Below are 14985 nucleotides of genomic sequence, written 5' to 3' on the forward strand. Positions count from 1 at the left end.
CCAAACAATAAAGCACAACAAAACTCTACCTCATAGCTATGAGGCCCAAATGACTTAATGTCCACAAATAAAGCCCTTTTTATACCTTAAAAAGCACTATGTAAATGTCAATCACTAATAGGCTGCATTTTAATCTTACCTACCACCAACGAACTTATTTCTAAGATTTACTACTAAAAGTTTTAAAACACAGTTTAAAGGAAAAGACTATTCGCAGCTTCTATAGCAAATATTTGATGAATACTGTACATCTCGTGCAACTTCTAAAGGAAAATAAATTCTACATCAAAATAAATATTATCACAAATATCACATTTTATCATAAATTTATGGATAATGCCTATCTTAATATCTGAAGGTCATTAAGTTTAGCTAACTCCTTGGGCCTAAAGAAATGAGCACCTCAGAAAGGATAAGAATATATTCCATTAGGTCTTATCAACCCACAGCTGAGTTTGGGGAGTCAAACTTTTGTTTCACGTAATATTGACAGTTTATAAATGACTCACCTAATGAATGAGAACATGGACCACAACTGCCAGGTTAAGCATTATAATCAATTATAAGTATTATGAAAATTACAGCTAACAAATGTTACCTTATTTGACCAAGTATGACTATGGAGAGATGAGATTTTAACCTTACATACTGTCAATTAATTTCTAAGCTTTGCTACACAGGTTTTTAAAAGACAGCTTAAAGGAAATGATTCAGAACTTCTATAGCAAATATCTTTATGTTAACATTTTATTTAGTACTGTATGCTCCAATCTGAAACATACAAGCACCATAAATCCTATAAAAACAGGGAGCAATTTAAAAAGAACTCATTTTGGGGGCAGCTAGGTGGCACAGTGGATAGAGCACCGGCCCTGAAGTCAGGAGGACCTGACTTCAAATCCAGCCTCAGACCAAACGCTTGACACTTACTAGCTATGTGACCCTGGGCAAGTCACTTAACCCCAATCGCCTAAAAAATAAAAACAAAACAACATTTTTTCAACAAAGAATATGTTAGAAGGGAAACACAGAGTCAGATATTTTTAGAAACACAAGTTCTTTCTTTTAAGAAGTCAAACTTTTAAGTAAATATTATTCCCACTACTACTTGCTCCAATACCAGAAGGCACCACAGCTTTCAAACAGAAATACAACAGAGATTTCTAATTTTATGCACTATTTTATCAATATTTCTTTAGCCACAAGTTTATAATTATCTGCTATTACTACTCAACTACAAAATTACTTTGATTCTTCCTCTACTAAAGACTACTAAATTTTAAGAAAGCAAGAGTATCATTTATAGTAGAGTTGGTCTCCATGTGACCACTACAAATATGTACGTTTATGTACCTTTCCTCTATCCGGTTCTTATCCAGTAGTGGCTGCTTAATCCATTGATTAAGCAGTCTCTGGCCTTGAGGGGTTTTGCACTTATTCAGCAACGCAGCAAGAGACTGAGTACCACTTTTGTCTTCAGCAGAGCCCTAGTAACAGAAGGTAAGAGACGAAATGATGGGCTTATTAGCATGTCTTACCAAGCCAAAAATAGTAATTAAAATTTTTATTTAAAAGATGAATTTTTATAATATAACTCACAATATACAATCAAGCTTCTGCCCAATGGTACTTCTATAATGACATATAACACTATTCCTGTAACCTCAAGCCAAAAACTTAAGAACCAAATTTAAGGATTGCATACTGTGTAAATTTATTTATAAAACTATTCTATACTATTTAAGAGTAGAAAAGTAAAATACAACAATTGAAATTTATTGCATTTATCTAACAATATTAATTGTACAATTACATGTTAAACATATGATACTTCTAAATATTTAAGAATACCAGAACCCTTTAACATAACATGAAACTGTCACTGAAGTCCTATTCCAACATCTTATAGCATTGTGGAAATAACTCTAGGTTTTATTTTTTTACTATGTTTTGATTGTTTCTGACAAAGAATTCCCTCCCATCCACCCACTGACTGTGTTCTTGAAGGTTATTTATTCTTCTAGACCAGGATCTATGACAGGACCTGTAATGATGTTAAAGGCTTCAAGTGGGTACCCAGGGATGGATCAGCCTACCTAAGATCTGAGAGGCTCTATCACAAATAGGCCCCTTAGATGTGGCTTTTTTACCACAATATCTCCTACAGGCCATAAATCATAAAAGAGGTTTTCACAATCTGTGCCCACATTGATTAAAATTACCAACTCTCAAAGTCCCTTTCCATCCCAACCTTCCATATTTGGTATTTTTTTTTTTTTTACCTGAAAAAGGTTAAGAGCTCTGACAGCTGCATTATCCAGCTTCATATACTGGTTGAGGTCAAAGGTAGTCAGTTCAAATTGTCCAAAGTTTGTATCATCTGATAAAAGTTCTAAATACTTAATCACAGCTGATAATGACGAAATTGCGACCTAAGATTAAAAAATTTCAAATATAGGATTGTAGTAACACAAGGAGAAAAGTAAAAGTCATTAAAAAAATTTTAAAAGTACATGACTGAACAAAGACAAATTACAAGCAGCATTATTTTCCCTGGTTTAGGAAAAACAGGCACACTAAGGGCCTAATGGAACTATGTGTCCAATAGTTCTGAAAAGCAGTTTGGAAGGATGCAAATAAAATGACTAAAATGCCAATATCCTTTGACCCAGAGATTTCACTACTAGACATACACTCCAAAGAAGTTAAAGACAAAATTAAAGTCCAATATGCATGCAAAATATTAGGAGCATTACGTTTTGCAGTAGCAAAGAAGTAGAAACAAAGTAGATGTCTTTGAAATGAGGAATGGCTAAACAAATTATCTACATACTCTTTTTGTGGTGGCAAAGAATTGGAAAATTGAGGGGATGCCCATCAACTGGGGAATGGCTGAACAAGCTGTGGTATATGAATGTAATAGAATACTATTGTACTATAAGAAATGATGAGCAGGTAGATTTCAGAAAAACCTAGAAAGACTTGTATGACTGATGCTGAGTGAAGTGAGCAGAACCAGGAGAACATTGTACACAGTAACAGCCATATTGTGTGATGACTAACTTTTTTAGCTCTTCTCAGCAACACAAGGATCTAAGACAACTCCAAAAGACTCCCGTAATAGAAAATGCTATCCACATCCAGATAAAGAACTATGGAGTCTGAATGCAGATTGAAGCATACTATTTGCTCTTTTTGTTTTGTTTTGTTTCTTTTTTCTCATGGTTCCTCCCAATGGTTCTAATTCTTCTTTACAACACGACTAACGTGAAAATATGTTTAATGAGAATGTATATGTAGAGCCTATATCAGACTGCATGCCATCTTGGGGAGGGGGAAAGGGAGGGAGGTGGAAAAAATTTAAAACTCAAAAGCTTATGAAAGTGAATATTGAAAACTAAAACTAAATTAATTTAAAAATTTTTTTAAAAAGTTGTTTTCTGTTCTCATAAAACCAAAACAAAAGGTAAACCAATAAAATTACTTCACAGCAGGAGATCTCACTTGAAAAAAGAATTACATATGGAATGTTGTACACACTGTAAGATATGGTCACTGTGTTACTATGTTGGTTGACTTTGCTTAACTAATTCTTTCTTACAGTAAAGACTCACTGTAGGTGAGAAGCAGAGGAAGCAAAGATGGGATCCATCTGCAAATGAACATGTTATGACAAAAGGGATCAATAAAATATTTTTAAAATGGACCAGACTCTAAACGTGCTATAAATAGAAGAAATGTTATTTTCACTTTAAGAATAAGCTCATCTATATGTATGTGGCTTCAAAATTTTTAGTGGCTATAACACTGTGTAAGCCTCATTTAAATGAAAGTACAACTGGTATTTATACACTAATTTTGTGGTGATACACAAATATCTACTTTTCTCTCTATTCAAACACAGATCCCTAAGCCTCCCTAATTCAGTTCTTTTCTCTTATTTTATTGGTCAAAAGCAGGTATAAACCAACACTAAAGATAAACACACAGTCTAAAACTTTAAAAACTCAATACTGTTACTAAACTTACACAACCTACAAAGAATTCTTTCAAGCAAAAAGAAAAAGGATTTAGGAACAATATAGTGGAACTATAATGAAATTCACTAGTAAAAAGCCAAATTATTTATGTAGGTCCTTCCTTTAGGGAAGTACCTTGAACTTTTCATTTCAACCTTGAGATGAACTGAAGGTCAAAGGAATGACAGCACATGTTATTTGCAACTGATGCAAGATTAATGTGTTAGAAACTTCCACTAGGAAAATGACATTTTTATGACTTAACAATAAATAAATAAATAAACACATTTAATTTACATACCTGATTCTCCATCTCAGGCAATACAGCACTATTCACTTGGTCTCCCTTTCTGCTTTTCAACAAACGGTTGAGGTCCTGAACAATATCTTTTGCTGCAAAGTCAGTTTTCTTCCTCTCTGTGATCAGAATCCCTCCTCTCTCAATAACCTGTTTTTAAAAATACAAATTTGTTCTCTCCCAATAATTTTACTGAAAAACAGAATTTGTAAACCTTTTAAAAACCAACTGATTATTCAATTTAAGCTTTATGAAGTTTCAGTTAAATTATCTCAGTTATAATTGCTTTAATATAGTTAATGTGCTTGTTTTCCTTTCCTCAGTGCTGTGCTAAGTGGCAATAACTATATCAAAACACAACCCAAAATGATTTCTCTCTCTCTTTTTGTAAAAAGAAATCAGCACTAAATCGATCTTCTTTTTTTTAGAACATTTGAAAAATGTTTTTTGTAAAATATCATCAAAGCAATTAAATGGCCCTTTCTAGTTCTGGGTTTTCTTTACATGGTGTTCTTTTCTAAGATTTTAAGATTTTTTTTTTTGTTGTACTTCATTAGTATTAAGTCATTTAGGAATTCTGATCAACACAATCAACACAACACAACCAACCACAATTTCAAAGGATTCATGATGAAAAACGCTACCCACCTTCTATAGAAAGGTAATGTATTCAGAGTGCAAATCAAAGCATATTTCCTTTCCTTCTATTTGGACATTTTTAATGTGGAAATGTATTCTGTATGGCTATATATATTTGTAATGACCTTTGGGTTTAGGGGGTAGGGCTGGCCTTCTCAATGGGTGGGAAACGGAAAAGAGAGAGAATTTGGAACTGAATATAAAATAAAACTGAATTTTAAAAAATTAGTATGAAATCTTTTCCCCTTTCTTACCTGTCTCAGTTTTCCCATGTCCCCAGCAGTTTCACCTCCTGGTAACACACATTCCTTTGGGCCAATCTGAATCAGCAGAGCTTCCAGATTGGAGAACTGGTCATTATCTGGAAACTCACACAGTCCTAGCTTCCTCTGTATGGAGTCAACATACCCAACTCCAACTAATCTTTGGCCATCAACAATGGACAACTTAACACCTACACCACCAATGGAACATGACATATCACTGCTGCCAAAGAGAACTTCTTCAAATTGGGAAAGATTGCCTGGTGAAGCCTAAAAAACAAACAAAAAAGAAAGGAAAATCACTGGAAACCACTTAAAAACTTCCTTTTAGATGCTATTAGCATAAACAAGAAAAAAAAACTTCTAATTTTAGTTACATGTAGTGAAAATTTTTTGAAGGAGCAAAGCAACCACACAATAAAAGCAGACTGAGAGAAAATATCTTTTCCTCAAATAATTCAGAGAATGGTGCATATCTAAGATAATGTAAAATATTTAAGAAGAAAAGTCACTTCAAAATGGATACAGTGTCCAAGGATAAAAATTCTCACAAGAACTGTAAACTATAAACAACTACATGAAAGACTGCTCCACTTCACTAAGAAGAGAAATGTAACACACACACAACACACACACACACACACACACACACACACACACACACACACACAAAACATCTCTAAAGTTCCACCTAGAATTCAGAAAACTGGCAAAGATGACAAAGCTATGGATTTGTCCAACTCATTCTGGAAAACAATTTAGAATTAAGTAAAGTGACCAAGACCATGCCCTTTCACACAGGTTGAAGAAAAGATACCCCCATCACATACAATCAAGGACATCAAAGATGTAAAGAAAGATTCTAGATACATCAAAACAGCACTTTTCATAGTAACAAAGAACTGAAAAGAAAGGAAATGTAAATAGATTGAAGAATGACTAAACAAGTTGTAAGACCTACATGGAATGGAATATTACTGTACAAACACATGCATGAACTGATTCGAAGTAGGAAAAAAAAAAGGACAAGGAAAACAATATATCCAATGACAACATAAATGAAAAGAACAAAATAACCACAACCGTACGGTAAGAAATTATCCTGGCCAAGATTAATCCCAAAGAAAAGACACAAGAATGCACAAGTAGGGAAATACGGATGTAGAGCCTTACATATGACATCAGACTTGGTTGATGGAACTAGTTAATTTTTTACTAAACTGTTTTGTTCTTGTTATAATTTGCTATAAAGGATCATTCTCTGGGAGAGGAAGGAAGGAAGGGCATATTAGGAAATTTGAGTGATATAAAAACAAAAGATATGAATAAACATTTTTCAAATCACATGAACAAAAGCCACAAATTTTACCTAGGGCCAACTCTGACAACTTTACCAATGAAAATGTCTGATGTACTCAAAGTATTAATCATATATTATTCTGAGACAGGTGTAGGTTTGCTTTAATGATACTGGATGGCAGCAAAGTTTTTCTGGAGAGTATTCTACCCTCTTCATGATGGGTTTCCTTGCTTTCCTGTTGAACTGTTTCAAGTCCTAGTTGCAAGCCATATCAGAGAAAATATTCACAAATGGTAGTTGAATAAATTCATTAAGTACTTGCTGTTTGCAAAGCAACCATATAGCTGTCTTCGAATAAATTTAAACAAAGATTGAGGAAAACAATACTGAAAACGGTCATTTGAGACACCTAAGAAACATCAAAGTTTAAATTATTAAAATATCAGAGGAAGAAAATCAGAATTTTAGAACTAGAAGGGCTTTAGAAACCAAGTCCAATACTCTTACTTTAGAGAAGGAAATTGCATCAGAGGCATGTTAAGTGACTTGCCCAATGTCACAAAGGTGGTTAATGATAAAGACTAGAACCATAATGAGAAGTCTAGAACCCAAAAGTCCCCCTTCTCTAATTGTTTCATGTGGATAAGTGTTCTCTTCCAGACAAGATCCTTTAAAATGCAGTAATGATTCCAACTTCTCCCAATAAAACTTGGAGATTAACAGTGAACGAGATCTTTGCAGCGATTTATAACTTGTAATTTAACAGAAGAAAGTCGGCAAGTAGGGATGTGTCTGTGTGTATGCATACCTACACACACACACACACACACACACACACACACACACACACACACACACACACACACAGAGTTTCCTTTCTGCACTGATGGAGGGAGTTTCCTCACCTGGGTGTTTCCAGAATGATGAAATCATACCACTGAGGTATTCTGCCTCCCAAAAAAATAACTGCATTTCTTGTTTTATTTACATCAACAAAAGAATCTCTTTATAATGTTACTGTTAGGTGACTGAATAAAAAATTGTAACAGAGAGAAAAGAGCACTAAACTTACAGTAAGAAAATCTGGGTTCAAATCCAAGGTCTAATCGGGAATGTGACATGACAGAAAGCCAGTCAATCAGAAAAACCTGGGTTCAAGTTCCCCTTATGACACTGCTTCTGTAACCATGGGCAAGGCACTTAACTTTTCAATGTGCCATACAACCCTCTAAGACTATAGTTTGCAGAACAGCAGCATATCCAAGAAATCACAGGTTTAGACCACTCTCCCTGCCTCTCATTTAAAAAATTATCATCACTGTGATGATATGCAAAAAGTCATTTAACGTCTCCAAGTCTCAGTTTCCCCAAGAGTAAAATGGAGATAAAACATGTTATTTCACAAATTGTTTTAGAGAATGTGTTTTATAAACAGGACTGTCTATTAATGAGAATTGTAACGCAGGTATGTTCTATAAAGCTTTCATTATATAGTTATGTTTCAGGGCATCTTATACACTACATAAAATATCCAAATTCATGTTATAACTCTGGGTATTTGGTATTAAAATATGCTTAAAAAACAACTTTGTAGCTAAGAGTTTAATGTTAGTCTACTTACTATGCAACCAGAGAAACCCACGTGACCCAGTAGGTCACAAACACTTTCTTTTTTAACTGTGCTAGGCAGCTGTGTGGCAGACAGTCAGTGGGAATCAAGGCCACACCGGCTTCATCATCCAGGTCCCTCTCTAATTTACCTCCTCTTCTCAATAAGTGACCACAGTAACTGTTAAGCTCTTACAAAATGACCCTATGAGGACAAAGAATTCCAATATTCCAAGAAAAATGGTATTTTAAGACCTAAGTGAAAAATAAACAAATAGGTCACATCACAAAATCCGTTATGATTGTTGTTCCGCTGACCCAGTCATATCCAGCTCTCTGTGACTCCATGGACCATACTGTCCACAGAATTTTATTGGCAAAGATATGGGAGTGGTCTGACACATCCTTCTCCAACATAGTAAAATTAGTTACATTAAATCTAACATTTCCAATCTATGAGTAAAAGTACAGATTGTCATAAATGCCAATTTAGACACAAGACAACTTTACGAATTCCTGACTTAGGAATGACCCTTATTTAGGAACAGCCAACACATTTGGGATTCATCTTCCCACTGGCATAGATGCAGGAACTCTTCTATTCCCCAAGGGTCTGTCTTTTCCCAGGCAGTACTTTTGCAAGAAAATTCTTTCCCTTATCCCTCTCCTTTCCACCACGGCCAGGGACTTCTACTGCTGTGGCCTGGCACTATCCACAGAAAACTGGCCCACTGTTGCCACGGAAGGTATGGACTGCTAATAATGGTAGAGCACTATAATTGTGAGATTTTTCTTTCTACTTTTCTTTGCAAGAAAAAAAAATTTACCTTGAATGCCACATGCCAGTCATTCTCCTTGGTGGCCTTATTCCCAGCTTTATTCTTATAAACTTCAACTCTATACTGACGAACCAAGAGGAGGTCTTTCGCAAAAGATTCAAAATTCATTTTACTAAGCACAACACTTTCCAGTTTCTTAGTACCTAAAGGAGAGAAATAGCATACTTTAAGTTAATATGCGATCATATACTGACAAAAAACCAAAAAGTTCAAGTCCTCACCAATCAAAATAATAAAGAATCAAAACTTCAGGTTACATTACTTCGAAAACAAATATAATCAGACACAAAGCATTCAGCATAATTTGTAAAAACTCTTAGCAATGCCTATCATCTGTAAATTGCTAACCCTACTCTTCTGTCACATGTAATACTCTCCCTACTTGACAGTCCAGGGATCCATCATTTCAGCTCCTCTGGCACATATAATACCTCTGTGCTTCCAAGCTAAACTGGCCATAAAAAATTGATCATTGCATCACAAATTTTCTGGGAATGACTTCTTGTTGATCTTCGATAGTGGACTGTCTGCAAGGCCCACAATGGAACCAGGAATTATACCATAATAGGAGGATTCACCAGGGCTTGCAATCTGTGGGCATAGCTTTGGAGAATCCAAAGTTACCTCTGCCACAATCAATCAGTCCAGAAGCATCTATTAAGTACTTACTATCTGCCAGACATTGTGCTAAATATGCCCAGCTATACAAAGAAAGGCAGTTCCTTTTTTCAAGAAGCTCACAATCTAATGGGGAGACAGCATGCCAACTCAATAGACAAACAAGCTATGGACAGGATAAACTGGAGATAACAGACAGAGGGAAGGCAGTAGAATTAATAGGAATTGGGAAAGGCTTCTTGTAGAAGGTAGAATTCCAGATGGGACCCAAAGGAAGCCAGGGAGTAGAAATGATGAGGGAGAATGTTTTGGGCACAGGGACAAATTGCAAAAATTCCTGGGGTCAAGAGTAGATCTTAAAATCAACCCTCCTCCCCTCATAAGTAGGCCTCGTAAATGAAATAGCCTACTAGTTCAAGGACAGTAATAACTTCAAAAATCATTCTTCTTGCCTTTTCAGAAAACACTGGTAAACTCTATTACTCCCTGAAACACTTGAAATAATAAACTTACTATAAGAGAAATAGCTATAAGAAAATTTGTGGTATACATATGTACTTCAGCCAGGAGTTAGGGAAAAAAAACATGTGAAAGTGCTGCCCATATCCTTAAATCTGATAGAACATAGAGAATGTCTTATCAGCTAGGACTGACTGAAGTGAATACTTCCTAGGCTACAACCCCTTACAACACACATATATGATGAAGCTTGACGTAGGAAAGCATAATAATGGAGACTTTCAGGAGAGATCAGAAATTTTCAGAGATAGAAAGGTCATTAGCAATCTAATTCAACACTCTTATTTTATAAATGAAGAAACTGGGGCCCAGAAAGGTTACATGGATTACCACTATCACATGGCTAACTAGTGACCTTGTAATTTAACTGAGGACTGACTAAACAAAATGTAGTTCATTAACATAATTTAACATTATTGTACCACAATAATTAAAATGAAGAATTCAAAAAATCAGGGGAAAACATCATTGACACAAACTGATAAGTACCAGAAAAACAATATGTAAAACAATAAAGTGAAAACCAACTATAATGACTAATAATGGCTCCAGAGAAGACTTGAAAAAATACAACTCCCCCCCCCCCCCCCTTTGCAGAGGTAGAGAACTGTGGGTATGAAACACCGCATGTACAGCCAAACATGGTTAATGAGTTAGTTGTTTTTCCTGAACTACTTCTCCCACCACCACTTTTTTTTTAAGGTATAGCTTGAGGGGAAAGCAAAGAAGGAATATGCTCAGAAATAAAATTGTTGTACCAACAATTTGTTGTAAGCATCAATAAAACTTTTTAAAAATTAAAAAATTCATTTGGGACAAGATATTCATGAAATTAATGCAAGATGGCACAGTGAAAACTGCACACAGCTGTCTTTTTTGGAGGGTTAGGGAGTGAGAAGGAGGTATTTTATCTTCAAGGTACTAGTAAGGGTTCAAAGGAGCTGCTAGGTGACATAGTGGATATTGTGCTAGGCCTAGAGTCTGGATGACTCATCCTCTTGAGTTCAAATTTGGCTTCAGACACTTACCAGATAGATAAGTGACCCTGGGCAAATCACTTTACCCTGTCTGCTTCAGTTTCCTCATCTTTAAAATGAGCTGCAGAAGGAAATGGCAAACCACTCCAGTATCCTTGCCAAGAAAACCCCAAATGGGGTCATGAAGACTCAAGATATGACTGAAATAACTGAACAATAACAAAAGCAAATAGCCATACTTCATGACTGAAAAATAGTGAGAGTTTTACCCAGGATTTTAAATAAATTAAAAAGCAGGACAAAACCCAACAACACTAAATAAGATAACACTCTTTATAGACCAGCATTCATTTGAATTAAATTGAAATAGTATTTATTAAGCACCTACTACATGCAATGGTGGCTATTTGGCACAGTAGAAAGAGCTGGGCATGGAGTCAGGAAGACTCATTTTCCTGAGTTTAAATTTGGCCTCTGGGGTTACAAAGAGTAGGACACAACTGAAAACCATTAAACAGCAACACTATCTGCAAGGCACTGGCACTGTGCTAGGTACCAGGTTAACAAAGACAAAAGATAAAAAAATTTCCTGACCTCAAAAAGCTACCATTCTCCTAGGTCACTCACTAGTTAGCCAAGTAATCTGGGTAAAAGTATAGTACAGGGTATTCCAAAAGTCTTAGAGCAGTTTTAAGCTTCAGAAGCTTACAATACAGTTTACCTTAATTTCAATAGAGACAGAGTCCTTCCCTGACTCAATTCACATGACCACCACTCTAGCTCAGGATGCCAAGTTCTCACTCCTGGGTGGCTGCCAGGGACTCTTAATTGGCCTCTCTACCTCAAGTATTTCTCCATTCAAATTCATTCTCCACACAGCTGACAAAGTCATCTTCCTTAAGTCTGTCTGACAATATCAATCCCCTGCTCAAACTCCAGCGGATCCCCTATAAGCTCTCAGATAAAACTTAAATATTCTAGCTCGGCATTTAAAGCCCTTCACAATCTGGCCCCGATCAAGTTTTCCAATCTTCTTTCTCACTACACCCTTTCTTGAGTTTTTCCATGTAGAGTAGATTTTATTTTCATACTGTAATAAACTTTAAATTTAAATAAAAAGGGGGAGGGAGCCCAGGACTCCTTCTCATTTGATTTCTGGTCATCAATTAATCATATTTATAGTGCCTATATTACCCCACTTAAATACTTCATAGGCAAGCTGCTGCTTCTTTTCAGCTAAGACTGAACTAATTTAAGCACTTCCCCATTAACATGTTGAAAGAACTACACTTCAGTCTCCTCTCAATTTGACACATTTGAAGTCATAATCATCTTTAAACTACAAATTCTCAATAGGCTTAATTTACTCAAACACCCCAGTCACTCCATTCTTACGTATTTCTGGTCACCAAAAAACTGTGTAACATTGACATAATAGTTTGGAATAGTGGTTAAAGAGCAGGCCTCAAAATCAAGAAAGTCAAGCTTTAACTTAGAAAAGTGGTTTAACCTCTCAGTGCCCCCAAGCAACTCTATAAAGGTTAAGTTTCAAGCTCCTGCCCTCCAGCAGCAATAAAGTAAATTTCCCTACCAGGAATTCCAACAATGAAATCCCAGGTTCAGACCAAAATAACAATAATAAAGTACAGCAACGATACCAATTCAACAAACATTTATTCAGGGTGTGGATTCAGGTGATACAAAGATTAAACAAAGAGCGTTTGACTGACTGAAAGAATTAAAGGAAAAATCCTGACAAAGTCCTCAAAGAAAACTTAAGAAGGAAAAGAATAGCTATGGGGATTCTGAGAATATGATTCAGCGCTAAACTGTAGGGTTAGGTTTAAGGGCAGGCAGTTAGAGGTTGGAGAAAAGCCAGCTACTGTTGTAGATTTAGGTAAGCTTAATGAGCTTACCCTAGTCTACAAACTCCCAAAACATATAGCAAAATAAGAGGTATTTAGACAGCAGCAAGGTTATTCTTATGTAAAAATATTATTCATTCCTAAAGCTGTACTTAACAACACATACCAATCTCCCCCAATCCTAAAATTTAGATTGTAATGCTCAGATTACAGAGTACAGCACCAGTAATCAAGAAAACCTAAGGTCAAATTTAGCCTCAGACATTTGCTAGCTTTGTGACTCTGGTCCAGTCACTTAACCTCTGACAGTCTCAGTTTCCTCCTCTGTAAAATGAGAATAATAATAATAGCACTTACCTCCCTAGGGTGCTGTGTAATTAAAATGTTTGTTGAATTGCTATCACTACTGTACTTTATTATTATTATTTTGGTCCGAACCTGGGATTTCATTGTTGTAGGAATTCCAGGTAGGGCAATTTACTGATGCATGAGGGCAGTAGCTTGAAACTTAATGTTTAATATTTGTAAAGAACTTTGCAATCCTTAAAGAATTACTTATATGTTCGGTGTAATAATTTTTATAGCAAGATGACTTATACGTAGGAACTGGATGAATTGCCAAAAACTTTTTTAAAAATAAAGATTCTTTAAATTTTCAGCTGACCACTTTAAAGAATAAGGGGCAAAACTTAAATGACAGAAATCATCAGTGTGATCAGAAAAGGGACATGAATTTGGGATGAAGACTTTGGGGAGATAACTAGTAAGTACTTGGGGAAAAAAAAGTAACCTTTGGACAACTGCGGGAGTTTCAGTACTGAAAAAGACCTTAAGGATTTCATCTAACCCACTCATTTTACTGAAAAGAAAACTGAGGTGCAGTGAGGTTAAATAATTTATGCCGTCAATGTGATAATAAGAAGCAAAGCAGTAAGAACCTCATTGAAGTCCACAGCTCCTTCCTTCCACCCCATTTTCCAAACCCAAAATCAGGGCACAAAGTCTGATAAACGACGTTTCTTTGGAAAGTTTTCCTATCTGTAAAATGAGAGGATTGGATGAAATGATCATCACGGCCTCTTCTGAGTTCTAAAATTCTATGACTTTAAAAAAAGCCGTAGACGATGCCATCTTCACCCCACCCTCCTCTCATCGCTCCCCGTTCTGAGCTCGGGCACTGATTTGCGTTTTAAGTCGGAGGGGGCGGGGTGACAAAGAGAGCCAGCACAGAGGAATAGACTGTAAGCTCCCTGAGGTCACCGAGTCGCTTTCGCTTGTCTTTGTATAGCCAGCGCTTAGCTCGGTGCCCGTCACACAGCAGGTGCTTATTAAGTGTTTAATAAATTGGGAAAAAAAACTGAATTGAATAGAGGGAGAGGATTCTGGGTTCGAGACCTAGCTCCACCTCGTCTGCGGGAGTTCTTTCTCTGCACTTTTTGGGAAAATAGGATGGGGAGGAGGGGGCGGAATACCCCGCGATCACACACACCTCACCCCACCCCCAGTGGGAGTGGGAGAAGTGTGAGCAAGGATGCAAAACTCTCCGCGGTGAGTCTTAAAAGGGGCGTGTTCCCACCTCTAGAAAGGGGGAGGGGAGACACGCTTGGTGGCGAGCGGAGAAGGAAGCAGAGGCCCGGCGGGCGTTTTCTCCAACAGTCCCAGGACCCCCGCCCCCCCCCAGGCCTGGGAAGGAGGCCCCGGCCCCCTGCCAGGCGGCCCTTACCGGTCACCCCGATATATTTGATGACCGCCTGGGTCTTGAACACCTCCCGGGCGGCCAACAGCGCGTCATCGCCGTGCGCGGTGTAGTAATCGCCCCGGTCGAAGATGCGCACGGTGGTGAGCGGCTTCGGCGGCATGGCCTGGAAGAAGCGGATGAAGCTGCACTCGGCCTGGCTATCCATGGCCAGCACCTCCTTCGGTTGCAGCGCCATGTTGGAATCTCCCGCCAGCGGCCTCCGGAGACCCCGCCTGACCCCGCGCCGTCCCGCCTCTTTCCCGCGTTCGTTGATGCTTCAGCGGAGAGGTCCAATCATCATC

At 37.1% G+C, this 14985-nt stretch overlaps 1 protein-coding gene across 3 annotated transcripts in view; it reads right to left on the bottom strand.

Annotated features, from left to right (window-relative positions):
• MSH2 (mutS homolog 2) overlaps nt 1–14886 on the bottom strand; it is a 73662-nt gene extending 58776 nt beyond the window's left edge. For all 3 annotated transcript variants that reach the window (XR_003569366.1, XR_003569367.1, XM_027865368.1), the window contains exons 1-6: nt 14669–14886; nt 8955–9109; nt 5211–5489; nt 4321–4467; nt 2283–2432; nt 1354–1487 (exon numbers count right to left, since the gene is read on the bottom strand). Coding sequence is in view for 1 of the 3 variants with exons in the window: in XM_027865368.1 (XP_027721169.1) it covers nt 1354–1487; nt 2283–2432; nt 4321–4467; nt 5211–5489; nt 8955–9109; nt 14669–14879 (1076 nt within the window). In the remaining 2 variants the exon portion in view is untranslated. The remainder of the gene's footprint in view (nt 1–1353; nt 1488–2282; nt 2433–4320; nt 4468–5210; nt 5490–8954; nt 9110–14668) is intronic.
• Nucleotides 14887–14985: the final 99 nt, after the last annotated feature.

Source organism: Vombatus ursinus, unplaced genomic scaffold (assembly GCF_900497805.2).
Source record: "Vombatus ursinus unplaced genomic scaffold, bare-nosed wombat genome assembly UNPS02014778.1, whole genome shotgun sequence".
In the NCBI taxonomy this organism is placed as follows: Eukaryota; Metazoa; Chordata; class Mammalia; order Diprotodontia; family Vombatidae; genus Vombatus; species Vombatus ursinus.